Below are 20,969 nucleotides of genomic sequence, written 5' to 3'. Positions count from 1 at the left end.
TGTTCACTAATCTACCGTCCAATTAGCCGCTTGTAGGGAAAGTGGTTCCTTCTGTTCTACCATTCTCACAAAATGCAACCGAAATCATCTCATTTGGATTCTACAAAATGCCATTAGCAATAGTTCAGAAATTCAGAGTCAAGCTTTTGCTTCTGAAACAAAAAAGATAGTAGTTGGTCTTTATTATAAGAGTTGTATTTATTAAAAATATGCAATATCTGAGAAATACAAGTATGAGATATGACCAGTGCTGCATTAAAAAAACATTAATGTACAAAGCATTTTGTATTTATATAACAATTTCAATTTAACATTTGTGAAAATAACCATTTTATATGGCCCATTAAAGAAACTTATTTTGGTTTTGATCGCACTCACTAAATGCAGCTAATTTTGCTTCGGCTTACCATCAGTTACATTGTGGTTTAAAAAACATTCTATTTAACAGCCTAACTATCTGAAATAATGTACTGTAACAGGTAATAACAAACATGTAGTAACCTCTTTGATAAGAAAAGAACAATCCCTCTGTGGGTAAAACGTTAAATACCTTTTTCTATTATGACTTCAATAATACTCCTGGGATAAAATTTATTTATTTTTTATTAATAACTGACATGAGTTCTTTCAAACTACTAAAACGCTAATTAAAAAGCCATTTTGAGCTGCGTTTAAAAAATGGAATATTGGTGCTTGCATTGGGTGATTGAGCAATATAACAAACATTTTACATGTATTTGTTCCAACAATAAAAACATATACAGCATGAGAAGAGAGTTCTGACTAATTAGCATAGAGATGCAGCAAGATCTTTTAAATGTCAGTCATAATGAGCTGATTAAAGGCAGGTAACATCTGAATTGTCAGAGCAATGCCATGGGAAATGGAGCAAGAATGTATCACAACATCAGAACTCACATATCACATGAATGATGATTTGATGCGGGTAGCCTTGATACGTCCTCTCTCAATGTCTATTCATGAGCTTGTCGATAAGCTCTATTTTGCAGCAAATGAAACTGTTACAATTAAATGCATATATTGACCATTGAATGTAGGCTTGTGGCAGATACTAGCACAGAATCCATTGGCAATTTTTTTAGCTAACACATCAAGGAAAGGGATCTTGTTTGATGCCTCCTTTTCAAATGGTAAACCTAAGCTCAGAATGGAGTTTACTAAATTGAGTAAAGATAATCTTTGATGCAGCTACGGATTCAAACATTGCAAGCATGTCACTGACTGTTGGAAGTGTTCAAGGGGTGGAAGATTAGTCATTATTCGATCAAAAGGGCGCATTACTATAATTGAAATTTAGCTCGACTACATGATCTATCAAGTTCATGAGTTTGATGGAAACAGATTCAGACACTGGTTGCATTACATTGCCAAGATATAGTGATAAAATATAAATGTGAATAGTTTCCTAGAGTGGTAAGTAAGCTAGCAAAATCAAAAGAGTACATGGACACAATACTGCTCTTGATATGTATGTTTTGCAGGATATATAGTAATCTCTGAGTGTATGTGGAAAACAAGAATTGGCTGCACTAGCTCACACTCAATCATTTGACCAATTCATGTTCTGCACAATTACATCATAGATAATGGTGTAAAGGAACATCACTTTGGGCAGCTCATATGACAGGATTTGTCCTCCCAGGTCACCTTATCCAATCATATATATCACTAGAAAGATCATGAGCCCACCAAATGTCTTTGCAACTTTCCCTCGGGCGTAGTCTGTATGTTACAAGAAAGAGAGTTACAAAGACAGCCAAAACCCTGTTGCTTCACCCTAACCAATCAGAGTCTACCTGCCTAGTATGGAGTATGAGTTTAATCAGCTAAGATTGATATTTACCAAGTCAACCATGGACCAGCAAATCAGCACTCTAGTTTCATGCTATATTAATTTTTGGTCTTTTTCCAAGTCAGTTTCTTGCATTCCAATTCTGATGAATGCAAGGTGAAAATCTTCAACAGTATCTCTCTTTTTAACAATGCTTAATTCTGTACTACCAAGCAATTATCAATAAAAAAAAATCAGCATGACTTTTACCAAATGCTGCATTTTTCGTTCACTGCATGTTTTAAAAATTGTAATATCTCTGTGCCAGGCTAAACATTTACATTAAAACAAAGGCAGAAACTTCATAACACTATAAAGATATAGAAGCAGAAGTAGGCCATTTGGCTCATTGAGTCTGTTCTACCATTCAATGAGATCATGGCTGATCTGATGATCTCAATTCCACTTTCCTGCCTTTCCCCCATAATCCTTAATTCCCTTATTGATTACAAATTTCTATGAGCTTGAAATATATGTAATGACCCAGCCTCATCAGCCCTCTGGTGGTAAAAAAATTAACAGATTCACTGTCTTCTGACAGAAGAAATTCCTTACCTTTGGCATAACTAGGTGACCTCTTACTCTGAGATTATACCCTCTGATCCTTACGTGGTGAGACCACTTTTAGAATACGATCTGGTCGCTCTTCTATAGGGAGCATGGTGTTAAACTTGACAGGATGCAGACAAGATTTCCAAGGATGTTGCTGGGACAGGTCAGTTTGAGTTACAGGGAATGAATAGACTGGGGTGTTGTTTTGCCCCTGCAGCATTGGAAACTGAGTGGTGACCTTATACAGGTTTATAAAATCATGACTGGCATGGTTAGGATGAATAACCAAGGTCTTTTTCCTGTGGTGGGGGAGTTCAAATCTAGAGGGCAAAGGTTTAATGTGGGAGGGGAAAGACTTATAAAAAAAGGACCCGAGGGGTAACCTTTCCATGCAGAGGATTGTGTATGTATGGAACAAGCATGTACAATTACAGGTACACAATCCTTTATCTCAAAAGCTCCAAAATCCAAAATTTTTTTGTAGAGTGTGGAGTGTCATTTTGGGGTGCAAACCCAATTCCACACCCACTCGAACCACATCACTCAGATGTGACATGGCAGTTTGGCCCAGCATTGGCAGGCATCAATTCTGTCTCAACCTTCATGCTATTCACACGTGTGTCTGCTGTTAGGTAATTTATTTTATTTCACTGTGAAAATGTCATTTATTCCGAAATCTGAAAAATTCTGAATTCTAAGAAACAACTAGCCCAAAGATTTCAGATAAAGGATTGAGCACTTGTACAACATTTCAAAGGCAGTTGGATTGGTACATGAATAGGGAGGGTTTAGAAGGATATCAGGCAAATGCTGGCAAATGGGATTAGCTCAGACTGGGATACAGGCATAGGGAGAATGTGCAAACTCCACATAGATAGTGGCCTGAGGCTGGAATTGAACCTAGGAACCTGGCACTATGAAAAATCAGCGCTAACCACTGTGTGACTGTGATATCCCTTTTTTATGGTGTTATGTCAAGTACAATTAAATCAATCACAGGATCATAATAGGTTTACTGATTTGTGTGGGCAGGGATTGGTAATCATATAATTTTCTTTGGAAGATTGAGGTAGGTGGGTTGTTTTTACTTAAGAAAAATTAGGAACAGTTGAATAATGTTCTGCAATTAGCAGCCTTTATATGTTAAGCATAACATAGCAGATAATAGATGCAAGGCAGTGAATTATATTCTATGCCTATATTCAGATTATTTAAAATATGTCTGATCAAACATATTAAAATTTATAATAGACACATGGGAATAATGGAAGTATGCGCTACAGGCAGTGATGTAAAATCAGAAGTTTTAGACAATCACCCCTCAACCGTTAAAGGACAAAGCTCAAAAAAACTGCTTGGTGTTGTATTGACATTTTGTAGTTTTCAAAATACTTGCAAAAAAATATTGGTTTTGTTTCCCTAAGCAACTGAATTGATCAGAAAAATATTTTCAGATCTTGTACATACTATTAGATAGCACTACAAACTTGTAGAAAAAAAGCATTGAAAGCAGCTCATTAATGATATATTAACTATATTACATCTAATCTTCAAGCTCAAGTTTGATTTTTGCTTTTAAATTGCAATTAATTTCTTTTTATAGCCTTTCTTCACTTTTTTTTAATTCCTCACTCCCTTTATAAATTATTAGTTTGCAGAGTGACCCCTACAAAACCCTTAGTAACTGTGAATACATGAAAAATACAAATGAGTAATAAATTCCAAATATACACATAAAATTGTTGCAATTAAATACTAACAAATAGTATGCAGAATACAGAAAATCTGAAATAAAAACAGTAAGTGTTGGAAATACTTAGCAAGTTCGGTCATTGTCCTGAAACATTTCTCTCCACAGTTGCTGCCTGATCTATGGATTTTGCATATTTGGCAATCTAATTAGCTTTTCTTTGGTTAATTTGATATGTGAAAGGTAATAATATATATGATTCGATCAAAAAGTAGTGTAGTAGAAAGTGAGTTATGGTCAATTGCGCAATGGAAATAATACAATTCAAGTTAACTCAAATCATTCCACTTCAGCACCAATTTAAAACTTTTTTTGTCTGCACTATGTAATTTCAAGAGGAATGAATCAAAGTGAAAAAATCAAATCCATTCTTATTAGTGCAGATTTGTAATGATTCCATATAAAATAAAAATATTTTCAAGTCTCACTGTTGCATGCATTAAGTAATTCTGTAGTACTATGTTTTTGTTTCAGACATACTTTGAAAAGCATTATTGAACAGATGGGCCGAAGTACAGGAATTGCATGCTTCCCTCAAATGAGCAAAGTTCAACACAATAAAAGGCATGCCAAGATGATAAATTACCCCACATTCCAGATGGCAACTTTCCCATCTTCTTTACCACCACCACTAATAACATATCTGTCTTCAATACTGCACAGTGCTCGAACCATGTCTACATGAGCCACCAGTTCCTTTTCCACACGGCATTTGATTGTGTCTACCACATAGATTTTCCCTCTCATTTTGTCTGATACTTTGCCTCCAATCCAGAGCTGAAAGAGGTTTTTAAAAATTATATGTTATTAGTCACCTATGTTCCTTTCAACATCGCATTAACTAGTTCCAACAGAGAATCATTAGCAATACCTAAACTCTACTTTTTTTTTAAAGAATTGTGATTTTGTCATACAATATTAAATTTCACTGTTCGTAAGTAGAATTTTGCATGCAGAAAATAGTCAAATACCTCATCTAATCAATTGTTTTTGTATTTGAAACTGGTAAAAAGAAACACAATTGCACATAAGTCAAGTAAATCTAACAGTTAAAAATATTTCTCTCCAAACCAAAGGGGAAAAAAAAAGTGGAAGCCAGATGATATTTGACCCCACAAGACCCAATTAAAAGATATCTTCTAATCAACCTGTTTAGTGTTATTACACACCACTGGAGCGCATAGGACTCTAAGCCAGACCTTCTGGCTCAGAGGTAAGGAAACTATCACTGTGCCACAAAAGCCCTCGATAGCCAGCTTAAAGCAATACTATTAAACCAGCTAGTAGAAGATAAATCAGCAAATAAAACCCTACCAACATAATGATAACCTGCACGTACATGATAAAGGAACACAAGATTGTTTAGACCACTGGAGGTTCTCAAAAGGGGAGGTATTTCCTGATGCTTTGAAATAAAGGCAAACCAACATGAATTCCTTAATCTGAATATCAACATCGCAAAATGAGAGGTATTTCCTTATGCTTTGAAATAAAGGTAAACCAACATGAGTTCTTTCATCGGAATATCAACATCTTTTCTCCACCAACATTCTACAACACCATACACACACCCCTTCCACACTTCACCAGCTCAGATGAAGAGAGTCATCCAGGCTCGAAAACATTAGCTTATTCTCTCTCCATTAACGCTATCTCCATCATTTGTTGTTTTCAGTACAGATTCCAGCATCTGCAGTAATTTGCTTCTACATGAATAATGATTGACTGACTTGCTACAGTCTCTGATGCTATTTGTCTTTGAAAGGGGTTATGAAGAAGAAAATATTAGTAGAAGAATGATTATGAATCTACACTTAGTGCCTAAATTGAATAAGGATGGAGTTGGAAGGCATTTTACCTCAATTGAGAAGATTACCAGGCAGATGAGGTTGCCAAAAGAGGTTACAAGATATTTTGACAGGTATAGCTAGGATTATGAATGCCAGCCTGTCAAAAGAACAATCTGCAGTGTGAGAACAGACAGGCAATACTTAATGCTATGAGCTTGTACCTGAAGCTTGGCAATTTAAATTTATGATGACATGAAAGAAACTTATGGAATTTGTAGGGGAGAAAGAAATGTTTTGGGATTTATGGTTTGGATCACTTAGAGAAAAAATTGAAAATGTAAGGCAAATTTTAACAATGGAAGAATTCAGAAGGGTCCTGAGGATGGGTTATACCCATAACACTGACTCCTCCACCTCCTGATGCTGCCTGGCCTGCTGCGTTCTTCCAGGCTCCCGCTTGACTACTTAGAATTCAGAAATCGCATTCCGACGGATTTAAAAACTTATTTAGATGAGCATTAGGTCGCCTCAGAAAAGCAGCAATTCTAGTTGAACCTGTGATATTTCACAAAGGCAATAAATAATGGAGGCCCATCCCAGAACTCTGAATTCATGTTGTTTAAGAGGGATCTGTGTCTTTCTTGTCAAAGTAACAGAGTAGCTCTGGGTTCAAATTCGCTGTGCTGTGGTGAATTTTATTGCACAGAGTTGGATGATGGCTTGAGAAGTTACTAAGAGTGTTCTGGAAGTGGAAGATATAATAACAGTGGATTATTTACAACCTTTGACTACAGCTGAGCAGAGTTAATTAGCAGATACATTGAGGACAGACTTAAAATTAGGAGTCCGTAAGAATAGATACCTCAAGTGCTTATACCGCATTTACAATTAGTAGGAAGCAAATCTGAAACTCGGATGTCACAACTGAAATTAGCTAATGTACAGTTAGAAATTTACAAAAATGGACTTAGAGAAATAAAAGAGGCAAAATTGAGGAGAAAGAAAGTTATAGCACAATGGAAAGAGAGGAGAAAGAAAAGCAGAGAGAAATTAAGAAAACTTTAACTCCAAGATATTAAGAAGTTACAGGAAATGAGCTAGCCAAAGAAAAATAATAAAAAATAAAGAGGTAGATAATTTGGATTATTCTATTTTATCTAAATTTCTTTTGCAACAGAATTCTAATTTATGTTTTAGTGAGGAACCACTTAGTTAAAACCAAACTAAACAAACGTGATTTATCAAGCCAGGTCTCTGAGTGGGATTCGATCTTCCAGTAGGACCATCTGTAGGGATCATAACACAAGTTCATGCCAAACAATGGCCTAACACATGTCAGCAATGGTCTGGTATGATTAGCTTGGTGTGAATACAGGCAGATCTTTGGATGCGTTCAAGATAACAGATAGGAAATGGGTAGAAGACAGAGTAGCAGAAGACAGGGTTAAGGTTAGGGTTATTTAAAAGATATTTAAATTTTTCAGCTTTATTTGTTAATACCAGTGCATGTGGGCTGTGCATTTTAATAAGCGGGTGGGTAGACAGAGATGCTCTCCCTCCTGGCTTCCCTCACTCCTCAAATGCCTCCCTTCTTATATCCTCCTCACATCTCCTCATTTGTCTCCTCTAGCCAGTCCACTCCTTAACCCCATCATGAAGAAAAAAATCAATGGTAGAACGTGGAAAGCATTACTTCCAGCACTTAGGCTAATTTATTAAAAATCAATTTTAAAAATCCAAAACACATGTACACATTAGTCAATACATACTAAAAGAACGAATCTGAGGAAAATAAATCTATTTAAAATTTGAAATATTATTTAATTTGATTTTTTCAATAATTTGAATATGCTTGATAATTACTTTCAACAGTTTGTTAAAAAAAATCATTTAAACCATAAAACAGTGGACTAACAATAAGAGCCAACATCACACCAGAGCTTTTACTCATTCTGGTAAAGAGATTAAGTGGTGAGAAAATTACAATAGTTTTGGTTAGTTAATGCCAGAAAAAAAATGGCACATTATAGTTGACAACAGTAGCTCTGATTAAGACTCAACAAGGCAGTACTGAGAAAAATGAAAGTTAATAATTTGAATTCCATGTTATTTAGAAATAATATTACCATGTAATTTCCATTCCTTAAATAAACTTGAAATTGAAGTTATGTAAATACCTGATTTTTAACACGTATCATACAAATAATGCTATTGCAGGCCTGAAGCTGGATCTTCTGCAAGGGTTGTGACAGATATTTCAAATCCCAAATATAAACTTCTCCTTTATCAGCACATGCTGTCACCAACTGATTTTCCTGAAGAGAAAATATATGAGCCAGTCACAAAAATGAAACAATACATGTCACAGGTTTTATTTGCTTGTTCGACTTAAGAGTAATCTCAGAACACTTGTTCAAGACTCCTGCTTCTGTTGCTACAAGTCCAGTAATCAAAAATATGTACGTATATAAAATGCAGAAGTGTCAACTCCAACATACTGACTTTCTCAAAAGTAATGCAGTTTTCTCATAATTTCACAGCAATAAATAGATGCCCATTTTCTTCAATTAAGTGTTTCCAATGCTGCAAAATTTATGCAAAATCAGTACTATTAGCAGGGCCATTTTCCCGAACATTAACTGCATTTTTCATTTCTTTACTCTTTTTTGAAATGAACACTGAATATTTTGCTCAACTATAATATGTATTTCTAATACAAAAAAAATGCTACGTGTGCTAGAAATTTGAAATAAATCAGAAAATGTTAGAATTACTCAGCAGGTTCAAGCAGCAAACGTGGAGAAACAGTTCACATCTGTGACCTTCCAACATGGTGGAAAAAGGGGGTGAGGTGAAATTTCTACCATTTGACAAATTATCAACCCTCAGAAATCCACCACATTAAATACCTGTTCCAATCTTCAAAAAAAAAATGAAGCTGTGGTTTCCAGAGAGTAATGGTGGTCTGTACTCTCCACGAAGCCTCAATATGTACTATACAAAGCACTAGAGAAACTTAGTAGCTCTGGCAGCAAAAGTACAGAGAGAAATGGAGTTAACTTTCCAATTTCAACTGGACTTGAAATGTTAGCTGTAGTTTTCTCTCTCTCCCCCAGAGATGCTGTAGACCTGTTAAGTTTCTCTAGCACTTTTTGGTTTTAATTCAGATCTCGAGCATCAGCAATATTTTGTTTTTACTTTTGTTGTATCAAAATGTAATTGTTTCAGCCTACCTCAAGAAAGACAAGGAAACTGCTAAATTGGACATAACTCCCTTTTGGATTTTCCTGTAACGTCACTTTTCGTAACAGCTGTCCATTTTTTTTCACTTCCAGCAATGCGTCTCCTATACCTAATAGACTCAGGGCAGACAAGCTTGAAATATTAATATCACAGACAACCATTTAATTTGATAGAATTTTTTGGGGACATAATAGAGAGCATTAATGAGGGCAAGGTAATATAAACATAGAGTCTCAAAAGGCTTGAGGTAGGGCATCACCCAACAGGTTTGTTAGCAAAGTTGAAGCCCATAGAATAAATGGGACAGTGGCAGCATGGATTCTGAATAAGCTGAGTGACAGGAAACATTAGTGTTAAACTATTTTTTTAAATAAAGGAATTTATACATAGGAGATCAAAAGCTAGGAAGTTATGATTTGTTTAACAACACTAGCTCAATCTCAATGAACAGCTTTTGACATCACATTTTAAGAGGGACCAGAAGGCTTTAAGGAGGATACTCTTAAACAAAGAGTGAGAAGAGATTTGAGAGAACTGTTCAAAATCATGAGGAACTTAGACTGAATAGATAGGGAGAAAATGCTCCCATTGGGAGAGGGGTCAAGAACCAGAGGACACAGTTTTAAAATGACTGGAATAAAGAGTCAAAGGTAACATGATAAAAACTTTCTTATGTACTGTAATTTGAATCTGGCTTGTACTACCTTAAATAGTGATAGATACAGGTTCAACCATGGTGTTTAAAACAGAATTGAATAAAACCTGAATGGAAAAGAAAAACTCGCAGGGATACAGAAAAGGGCCAAAGAGCAGAACTTCCTAAATTTCTCAGCATCAACCTAATAAGCCAAATAGTGTCTAAAGTCCACGCTGAAGTGAAATCCATGTAAGGCATCGAATAGAAGAAAACATTCCATCATATAAATGGATAGTCAAAAAATGCAGTATTCAATTGTTAAATAAACCTGACTGTTACAACACTGAGGAAATATATTTGGTTTCTAGTTAAATACTATGATCTTCTGTGCAATTTAAATAAATCTATTATCTATATATGCAATTTTATCTTGTTTTAAGAAACTGGAAAAATTTAAAGAAAATCAAAATATTGCTATTACTTACAACACCAGAGCATAGAATTGTGAAGTTTAATGGAAGTTAACTTGTGGCAGTTGGACAACTGAAAATTAGTCTTTATCTCTAATGTGTGCACATCCCAGCAAATGACTCTTCCATCGAGACTGCATGAATACACTTGCTTTTGACTAAAAATACAAAACCTTTATTACTTCACTACTTAACACAAAGTAAATCAAAAGATGCTTACTCAAAGCATGCTGTATTAATTCATACATTATTCATATCTTCTCTTCAAATATCAAAATTTCAAAGCTCTAAGTCTAACTTCTAGACAGTAAAGAACATATTTGTTTGAGCTACAATACCTGAACTTTGAGCCCTTATCCTCCAAGACCATGTCGGTGACATCACTGAAGTGTTCAGTCAGTTGCTTGTTGCAGGACATGCTATGAGCATTGATAATGTAAACAGAGGAATCTTGTGAACCAACCCAAACTTGGCTGAACTCCACTGCCAACATACAGTTCTGAAAATAAATCAATAACAAAACTGGCTAATTTCAAATAACAGAAGTATCAAATTGTAACACAATTCATAAGAGCTCTTAAATAGGAAGACATATTTCAGGAAGTAGATTTTGTACCAACTATTCTACACTGCATTTTTTGGACTGCAATGAAAATTAATCAATTTTCTCACTCTTATATGATCAGTAAGGTCTTCCTCCCGGCCCAATTATTCACAATGTTTTCAAATAGTACTTCCCAAAGCCAGACAGTCTACATTACACAGTAGTTATGGAAGTGGCCCTCGAAATTGTGGATGCATTGGTGGCCATTTTCCAAGATTCTATAGACTCTGGAGCACTTTAGATTGGAGGGTAGCTAATGTAACCCTCTATCTTAAAAAAAAGTTAGTTAGAGAGAAAACCAGGCATTTTAGACAAGTCAGGCTGTCGTTGGTGGTGGGAAAATGTTAGAGTCCATTGTAAAACATATAATAGCAGAGCTCTTGGAAAACACTGACAGAACCAAACAGAGTTAGCATAGACTCACATCGTGCTTGACAAATCTACTGGAATATTTTCAAGGATGTAACTAGTAGAGTTGATGAGAAGGAGCCGGTGGATGTGGTTTAGTTCAACTTTTAAAAAGTTTTCAACAAGTCCCACATAAGAGATTAGTGTAGAATATTACAGCAAATGTGATTGAGAGTAGTGTATTGAGACGGACAGAAAGCTGGTCGACAGACAGGAAATAAAGAGTAAGGATGAACAGGTGTCTTACCAAATGGCAGGCAGTGACTAATTGGATATTACAGGGATCAATACTAGGTCCCCAACAATTCACAATATACAATAATGATTTAGATGAGGGAACTAAATGTGATGTCTCCAGATTTGAAGTTGACACAAAGCTCGGGGAGGGGGGGGTGGGGATGTTGTGAGGAGGACGATGAAATGTTTCAGTACAATTTGGACAAGTTGAGTAAATGCCCAAATGCTTGGCAGATGCAATATCATGTGGATAAATGTGAAGCTTTTGTAGCAAGAAAATGTGAGTACAGGAGCAGGATATTTTGTTTCAATTATACAACACATTGGTCAGACTACACCTGGAATACCGTGTGCAGTTTTGTTGTCCTTATCTGAGGAAGGATATTCTTTCACAGAGAGAGCAGCAAGGATTTACCAGACTGATTCCTGGGATGACAGGATTACATTTGCTGGAGTTCAGAAGAATCGGGGGGTGATCTCATAGAAACCTATTAAATTTTAACAGGATTAGACAGAAAGGCTGTTCCAGATGGCGGGGAGTCCAAAACCAGAAGTCACGGTCTAAGGATACAGGAAAATCCGTATCTGAGATTACCAGAAATTTCTTCACTCAGACAGTGGGGAGCCTGAACATGGCACAATTTCAAGTAGATGTCAGAAATAGCACTTGGGGCTAAAAGGATCTAAGAAAATGGAAGAAAAACAAGAACTGGGTTTGAATTAGATGATCAGACATGATCATAATAATGGCAGAGTCTGCTCAAAGAGCCCAATATTCAACTCCTCCTTCTATTTTCTACATTTCAGTGGAACATGTTTGTACAAGAAAGGTTTCATTCAAAAGAACGTGATAGCAATTTTAGATCCATTTGAATTGACATCCAATCCTCAAATTACAATTCAGAACAGAAATGCGGAGACATTCCTTCAGCCAGAGAGTGGTGGGTCTGTGGAATTCATTGCCGCGGAGTGCAGTTGAGGCTGGGACGCTAAATGTCTTCAAGCCAGAGATTGATAAATTCTTGATGTCACAAGGAATTAAGGGCTACGGGGAGAATGCAGGTAAGTGGAGTTGAAATGCCCATCAGCCATGGGCCGAATGGCCTTACTTCCACTCCTATGTCTTATGGTCTTATATCAACAAGGTATTCAGCAGACAAGATACTGTCTGTTTTGCATCCCTTCCAGAGTAAGATCTTACATTTTCAAAATGTCACACACTTAACACATGAAATCAAATTCTTCCAAGAAGTATTCCAATCAAACGCATGCTTAAGTAAAATTTTTAGACCAAACTTTTTTTCACTCAGTAATTTAAGGGATTGACATCTACATGGTTATTGTTTTTTAGCAGCTTATTTTCAACTAAAGACAGTTTCCAGTACATTTAACATGGCTAGCCAAAAAACAATTGCAAGGTAATAAAGAGTCAATGGCCTACTGGCATTATTGCTGGACAATTAATCCAGAAATCCAGAGAGTGTTTGTCGATTGTCAGAAAAACCCATCTGGTGCAATAATATCCTTTAGGAAAGGTAACTGCTGTCCTTATCTGGTCTGGTTATGTATGATTCCAGATCCACAGCAATATGGTTGACTCTTAACCTTCCTCTGAGTAATTAAGGATGGCCACTAAATGCCAGTGACTGCCACATTTTAATAAATTTTTAAAAAAACACTGGTGCCCAGACATTTATAGTTTTTCTCTCTCTGTTATTAAAGAGCCTGCCCCCAAACCACAGGAGAGAAAGCATTGGCTGGGCCTGTGATTTCAATGCTACTCAGGAACTGGGATAGAAAACCAGAAGGGCTGCAGCAATAGAAAACGTCACATTGGCAGCTTCCAGACTGTGATTTAAGTCTTTGAATATCAGGATTGCATTAAACTTTGCAACAGCACGTGTTTTCTGTGTGGGTTGAGGGCAACAGTTTAGATCACAAGGCCTAGCCATTGTTTTAATGTTTGGTTTGGAAGTTGGGCCCTATATCTTGTCTCAATGAAAGATGCTCTGATGCTTTAATGCTCTGATCTGCAAGTTGTTTCTCCTAAAATTCAAAATCAATCTTCATTCATCCTGCTTCCATGATAAACAATACACTTCATTGACAAGGAATATTGTGATTAACTTTGTTCATTAATAATAAATTGAGAATTTTGATGTGATTGGAGGGATTGTACTTTGGTTGAGATATTTTTGGACATTGATCACTGAAAATCTCAGGCCAACATTATACAAGACACTTGGAAAACCAGAAGTTTTTAAGCAAACAAAAAAAAATGGAAACTTTCACACAAGTTTATACGGTAACCTAATGCCGGTTGTGAATAGGGGAATCTTTCCATTAATCTTAACACGATTAGCTAAGTAAGAGGTCAGAAACTGCACATTGTTACGCATCAGCAATGCATTTGCCAATTTTTTTCATCTGATACCTAATTTGCCCTCAATGCCTTCTCATATGTTTTAAAATATGTTTCAACTCACCAATTTCGAGTTCCCCACTTGAATACAATGCTGTTGAATGGACCACGTTTTTGCATTAAACAGCACTACTTTACCTTCACTTAATGCACACCATAATATTGGATTTGCATTTTCATCCTCTTCTAGATGTACCAGATGACCTAGCAGAGTAAAGTGTGCAATTTGTGATTTAGTACATGACTGATAGATTGTTAAAAAAAAACAAGAATGAACCTGGAATAGTGAGAAATTTTTGCAGATGAGAACAAACTTCAACCATGTTTTATTTGGTCAAGAGTGTGGTGCTGGAAAAGCAGGTCAGGCAGCATCCAAGGAGCAGGACAATTGACATTTCAGGAATGAAAGTCCTCACTTTCTCTTTTATTTGATCCAATCAAATCTGCTGTTGAAAGCGGTTATGATCCCATGCCAAACTGCTAACTTTACATAATGATTCTAGAGAGGACCACCAATTTTCAGGCCAGTTTTAGCATATTGCGCCCATAGGTGTTTGTGAATTTTGAGAAGATTTGTAGCTCAGGTTGAGGTTCTGGATGTAGGTTTGCTCACTGAGCTGAAAGGCTCATTTTCAGAAGTTTCATCACCATACTAGGTAACATCTTCAGTGAGCTTCCAGACGAAGCACTGCTGGTGTTTCCTGCTTTCTGTTTATATGTTTGGGTTTCCTTGGGTTGGTGATGTCATTTCCTGTGGTGACGTCATTTCCGATAGCGATGCCATTTCCTGTTCTTTTTCTCAGGGAGTAGTATATGGGATCCAAATCAATGTGTTTGTTGATAGAGTTCCAGTTTGAATGCCATGCTTCTAGGAATTCTCATGTGTGTCTCGGTTTGATTTGTCCGAGGATGGATGTGTTGTCCCAGTCGAAGTGGTGTCCTTTCTTATCTGTATGTGAGGATACTAGTGAAAATCACCCATACAGTGTATTCAAAAAGGGTACCCAATGAACACAGTCTGCCAATTTCTTAGGAACAAACCCAAACAAGCAGACAAAACGTGTGCAGAAACCCTAGCCACTCTCCTCTACAAAGACGTCTCAGAAATGACTCCCAGACTACTCAGACCTTTTGGCTTCTTGGTAGCCCACAAACCTATCCAGACACCAAAACAAGAGCTAATGATCTTGAAAGACCCTATACAGACAAGCAAAACTAATCTCGTTTACAAAATACCTTTGCAAGAACTGTGACAAACACTACATTGGACACACAGGCAGAAAACTAGCCACCAAGATACATGAACATCAACCAGCCACAAAACAACATGATCCTCTCTCACTAGTATCCTTACATACAGATAAGGAAGGACAGTACTTCGACTGGGACAACACATCCACCTGAGGACAAGCCAAACAGAGACACATATGAGAATTCCTAGAAGCATGGCATTCCAACTGGGACTCTATCCCAAGCATGTTGACTTGGATGCCATATATCACTCCCTGAGAAAAAGAACAGGAAATAGCATCATCATAGGAAATGACATCACCAACCCAAAGAAACCCAAAGGTATAAACAGAAAGCAGGAAACACCAGCAGTGCTTCATCCGGAGGCTCACTGAAGATGTTACCTAGTACGGTGACAAAACATCTTAAAATGAACCTTCCAGCTCAGTGAGCAAACATACATCCAGGACCACCTAATATGTTATAATTTGGTTCGGGACCAATAATCATTTTCCCTAAGGCGAGATCTAGGGAAGCCACAAGATTCCAGTTTTGAGCTAACAACAATTCTATACCACGTACAAGTTAGAACAGTAGTACAATCTACAATATATGTACATCTTTTTCCCAAAATTCAAAAAACGTAGCGTACATGGTTAACGCTTGAAAACCCCACCTTGCACATTATATAGCAAATGCAATCAACAGAGATTTCATGAATTTACGTAACTCCCTCCATATTGTAATGATACAGTGATCGTGAAACTTCACAAGGGGTTGCTGTTTTTCATGTTTACTGATCTGGCCTTGAAACACTCTCTGAAAAGCTAGACTTAAATGAAACCTTCCCTGCAAAGCTAAAGGAATGAGAAAGAATATCTGCACTAAATTATGTCATGATATGAAGCTTAAATCCTGCTAGTTCAACTTGTCACAAGTACTTGTTTTTGTTTGAGTTAAGCTTTATAGTTTTCTAAATGTACTAAATATGCAAAGGAATATCTGTAAAATTTGTATTTAACTAATTATATCCATTTAGAGTCATTGAGTCACACAGCACAGAAACAGACGCTTCGGTTTAACCAGTCCATGCCACCATAATCCCAAACTAAACTTGTCCCACCTGCCTGTGCTTGGCTCATATCCTTCTAAACATTTCCTATTCATGTACTTACCCAAATGTGCCACTTCCTCTGGAAATTCATTCCGCACACTAACCACTCTGTGTTAAAAAACAAATGCTCCTCATGTATTTTTTAAAAACTTTCTCCTCGTACCTAAAAAATATGCCCTCTAGCCCCACTATCCTAGAGAAAAGACACTTGTCATTCACTCTCATGACCTTATAAACTTCCATAAGGTTCCTCCTCAACCTCCTTTGCTCCAGTGAAAAAAATTCCCAACCTGTCCAACCACTCCTTATTTAATTTTAACAGTAAGCAAGCATTGTCAGTGAAACGTAATGTTCAGAGTACATTCATTCCAGGAGTTGTGCGGCAGCATTCAATTCTACTCATATTAGGGAAAGGGACCATTTGCAAAGTTTTTCAATAGGTCACTCTGGACTGTTCAGGGTCACTAACAGAAGCTCAAGGGAATGGGAACTGAAAGTTCAGTGAGAGTGTGAGGGAGAGAAAAGAAAGACTCTATATTAGAAGTGTTGCCTTTTAGAAATACCACATGAAAGGTAACTGAACAACAGAAGTTCTTGCTCGGGGTGTCCTGGAGCAGTTGGTTAGCTATGTGTTGGGACTAAAGAAAATCAAAGAACATAAAGCACTATCCAGAAGTGGGCTGTTGAGCTGTAGTGCTGCAAAGGTAACTGAACAACACCAAGTCCGTGTAGTTGGACACCATGTGAGAAGCAATCAAGCAGAGTTGGATATTCCTGTGCTTTTAGAACTCGGGTCACACTCTAGCAGTTATTTGGCAGCTACATTTTGCAGTCAGGGATTAGAAAATATCTTGGGAGTTGTGGTGACTTGCAGGAAAGTGGGTATCATTAATAGGTGAGTGTAGTTAGGAGTGGGTATTGAAAAGCTACCCAAACTGAACAAGAATAGAGCTCAAGGAAAACCTTGTTGGAGTTGTGCCTGTGTTTAATTGTTACAAAGTAGGACCCACGAAAAGGCAGCTGATCAAAGTGAACAACAGCAGCTATGGAACAGTCCATGACAGAGAAGCTCAAACTATTTGCCATATCCTATGACTAAGGGAGCAGAAAAGAAGGCCATTCCAAGGGAGACAACAGGGTGAGAGATCGTCAGATGGTTTTACTGGGACTTAGGACATCAAGGCTGTAGGGGAAGATCAAGTATATTGATCAAATATATTGATAGTAGCAAATCTTATCATTCTCAACTCAGTTTGTTCAGAAACTACGATCTAGAAATTTTAAAAAATAATATTTTGCCAATTGCAGTGTAGAGTCAGCGGGTCATACAGAACAGAGACAAAATCTTTGGTCCAACCAGTCCATGCCGAACATTATTCCAAACTAAACTAGTCCTATCTGCCTGCTCCTGGCCCATATTCCTCTAAACATTTCCTATTCATGTACTTATCTAAATGTCTTTTAAACAATGTAACTGTGCCCGCATCCTCCACTTCCTCAGGAAGTACATTCCACAAGCGAACCATCCTCTGTGTAAAAAAATGTTTGCCTCCTGTCTCTTTGAAACCTCTCCTCTCTCATCGTAAAAATGTGCCCCCTAATCTTGAAATCCCTCCTCCTTGGGAAAGACAATTACCCTTAACTTGATCTATACCTCTCATTATTTTATAAACAACTGTCAGGTCACCTCTCAAACTTCTATGCTCCAATGAAAATATTCCCAGCCTAACTCAAACCTTCCACACCTGGCACCATCCTGGTAAATCTCTTCCAACTTGATATCATTCCTATAACTGGGCGACCAGAACTGGACACAGTATTCCTAGTAGGAATTCTTTATCCATCCCTATATTTATTGCTCCTGACCATTCTCTCCTGAAGGCCGGAATTTATGTGGAATTCAATTGTGTCAATGATCCTTTTGTTCACCATGTTACGATATTGCCTGGATATCAATACTGGTTTCGTGCAATAAAATCATTCCTTTTCATCACAGTTCTGCTGATTTTCATGTAAATTATGTTGCAACATAAAACCACAGAAAATGATGGGCTGTCAAACCAAATAAACTTGTTCAACCTTACAAGGTCTGACAAGATTATTTGTCCAGTATTTTTGTTCAGTAAGAAAGAAGTGCCATACACCTAAAGGAATGATGCCAAGGATCTGGTACAGATATTGCCTAACTGTGGGTCTCCCACTCTCACTGAGGCTGCTGGGCAATTAAAATTACAAGCTCTCCCTCCTTTGAAGATTCAAGAGTGACTGTGGAACATTCACTTTGGTAGAACAGCCCTGGCATCAGCTCCAAGACCTAATGACATGCAGGCAACTTTTTGTCTTGCCGAGGTGCAATGGGTGCAGCCTAAAGAAAAAAGCTCAGAGGCCTGATCATTATATTCAACAGAACATGCAAACCTGGCAGGTGAAAAGGAACTTTGTTGTCTGCTCTTCAAGCTCCCATCCCCTACCGATGCCGACCCTTCTCACTATCTTCAAAGCCACCTCACCCTAGTCTGTAGTCACACCCAAATTCCCAGCATCAAAACAGGACTACGGTGGAGAAATACATAAGAGAAGCATTGACCCAGAGAACCTCTGGCACAGACTTTCTGTCTCCTGATGAAATCAATGCCAATAGGATCTGCAATGGTGCATATGCAGTGCAGGTTAACAGTTAATCACGGTGCTTTTAACTTAAAATTGAATGCAGCAAAATAAATATGATTGAATTAAGATTTAACTGTCAGGATTTTTTTCGAAAGACATACAGCCTCAAATTGAAGATTTGCAACAATTTGTAAATTTTCTGTTGATTGCAGTCAAGGGGCCTGAAGACCCAGAGGATAGAGGCTCATTAACAGTAACATTTGACTTTTTTTTCATGTTATTCTGAACATCTGCAGTCGATTTCACTGGAGTAATGACAACAAGCTTAGCATTTCTATTACCATTTCAAAATCAGATCTATTATCTCAATTATGCAATATCTACTAACAAAACGATAGACTTTTATTCTTACCTGGTGTATATAAAAGTGCATTCACAGCCTGAGGACTTGTTTGGCCAGCAGAAGGGTTTACCTTGTGTTTCAAAGTTTCTGAAGTTGTTTTCGGAAGCACTAGAAAAAATTCAAAAAATTGGACACAGAAGTCTAATAATTAGAAAATGCTGGCCAATAAACAAATAAATTAGTAATACACATCATGGGAAAACAAAAACGGTGAGTACTTTTTTTTATTCATTCATGTGTTTTAGCATTGCTGATTGGTCCAGCATTGATTGCCCATCCGCAATTGCCCTTGTGAAGCGGATGGTGAGCTGTCTTATTGAATTGCTTCAGTCTATTTGGAGTCCACTCACAATTCCCATCAGGGCGGCAATTCCAGAATTTTGACCCAGCAACACTGAAGGAATGGTGGCATATTTCCAAGTCAGAATAATGAGTGGCTTACAGGGGAACGTGTAGGTGGCAGTGTTCCCATGATTCTGCTATCCTTGTCCTTCTAGGTGATAATGATCATGAATTTGTAAGGTGTTGTCTAAGGAGCTTTAGTGAATTTGAAGTGACAAGTTTCTGGAATGTCATTGGAGCTGCGCTCTTCCAAGCAAGTGGACAGTATTCCAACACGGTCCTGACTTTGAACTGGATGGTGGACAGTCTATAAGGAGTCAAGAGACGACTTGATTGCTGTAGGATTCTTAGCCTCTGACCTGCTCTTGTAGCCACAATGTTTGTATGGATGGCCCATACTTCAGAATGTTACTAACTGGTCACAGACTTAATGAATCAAAAGAAAACTATTACATATAGCAATAACAGTGTCTGCAATAAGCTGTTAAGGAACAAAAGGCAAGTTGTTACATGAGATTCAAGCAATTAGCCATGTCTTGGTGAGATTATAGAAACAAAACTGCTTTGACACTTGCTTGATAAACTGGATGCTTTATGACTACAAAGGGCAAGGACTGCTCCACAGATTTCAAGGAGATAACCACAGGAAAGCTGCGTCTTCAAACAGACAGTCAATGCCAAATGTAATATTAAACAAAGAAATTACTTTTTATACAGAAGTTAGCTACAGTCTTCGAATAACTTGGATGAAAGAAATCATCAATACATTAGCTCAGAGACCAAAGAATGAAAATCTATATAAGAATCAAATACCAGAACAACTCAACAGCAGAACTTCAAAGATCAACACTGCACAAGGATAGAGCCCTGGACACTTCCAACTTCAGCATCAGACCGCTGTTGGTTGAGGTCCTGGCCAGATTTTACTGTTAATTCAGTAATAGCTTGCTATCTGTCAGCTGAAACCTGGCCTAAACAATCTACATCTTGCTGCATTTGGATATGGACTGCTTCAGTATCTGAAGAGTGTCAAATGGTGTTGAACACTGTGCAATCAGTGAACATTCCCACTGCTGCCCCTTTAATCAAGGGAAGGTCATTGAGAAGCAGTTGAAGATGGTTAGGTCTTGGACAGTAATCTGAGGAATTCCTGCAGAGCTGGGATGATTGATTTCTAACAACCATAATTATCTTCCCTTGTGCCAGATATGTCTCCAACCAATGAAGAATTTTATCAATGACTCTACTTTCGTTAGGTCTCCTTCTTACCACACTCAACAAATGTAGCACTGATATCAAGTGCAG

At 37.4% G+C, this 20,969-nt stretch overlaps 1 protein-coding gene across 7 annotated transcripts in view; it reads right to left on the bottom strand.

Annotated features, from left to right (window-relative positions):
- Positions 1-179: 179 nt before the first annotated feature.
- Positions 180-20,969, bottom strand: part of dennd3a (DENN/MADD domain containing 3a) — a 108,036-nt gene continuing 87,246 nt past the window's right edge. For 6 of the 7 annotated variants that reach the window (XM_072569924.1, XM_072569927.1, XM_072569929.1 and 3 more), the window contains 7 exons: positions 19,332-19,430; positions 14,030-14,169; positions 10,633-10,793; positions 10,310-10,452; positions 9,178-9,296; positions 8,122-8,259; positions 180-4,931 (listed from right to left, as the gene is read on the bottom strand). In XM_072569924.1, coding sequence (XP_072426025.1) covers positions 4,737-4,931; positions 8,122-8,259; positions 9,178-9,296; positions 10,310-10,452; positions 10,633-10,793; positions 14,030-14,169; positions 19,332-19,430 — 995 coding nt within the window. In that variant the 3' untranslated portion in view covers positions 180-4,736. The other variant, XM_072569930.1, reaches the window with a different exon arrangement.

The sequence above is a fragment of the Chiloscyllium punctatum genome, chromosome 5 (assembly GCF_047496795.1).
Source record: "Chiloscyllium punctatum isolate Juve2018m chromosome 5, sChiPun1.3, whole genome shotgun sequence".
Classification (NCBI taxonomy): domain Eukaryota; kingdom Metazoa; phylum Chordata; class Chondrichthyes; order Orectolobiformes; family Hemiscylliidae; genus Chiloscyllium; species Chiloscyllium punctatum.
The sequence above is the reverse complement of the archived record's forward strand: the minus strand, read 5'-3'. Positions and strand labels throughout refer to the sequence as shown.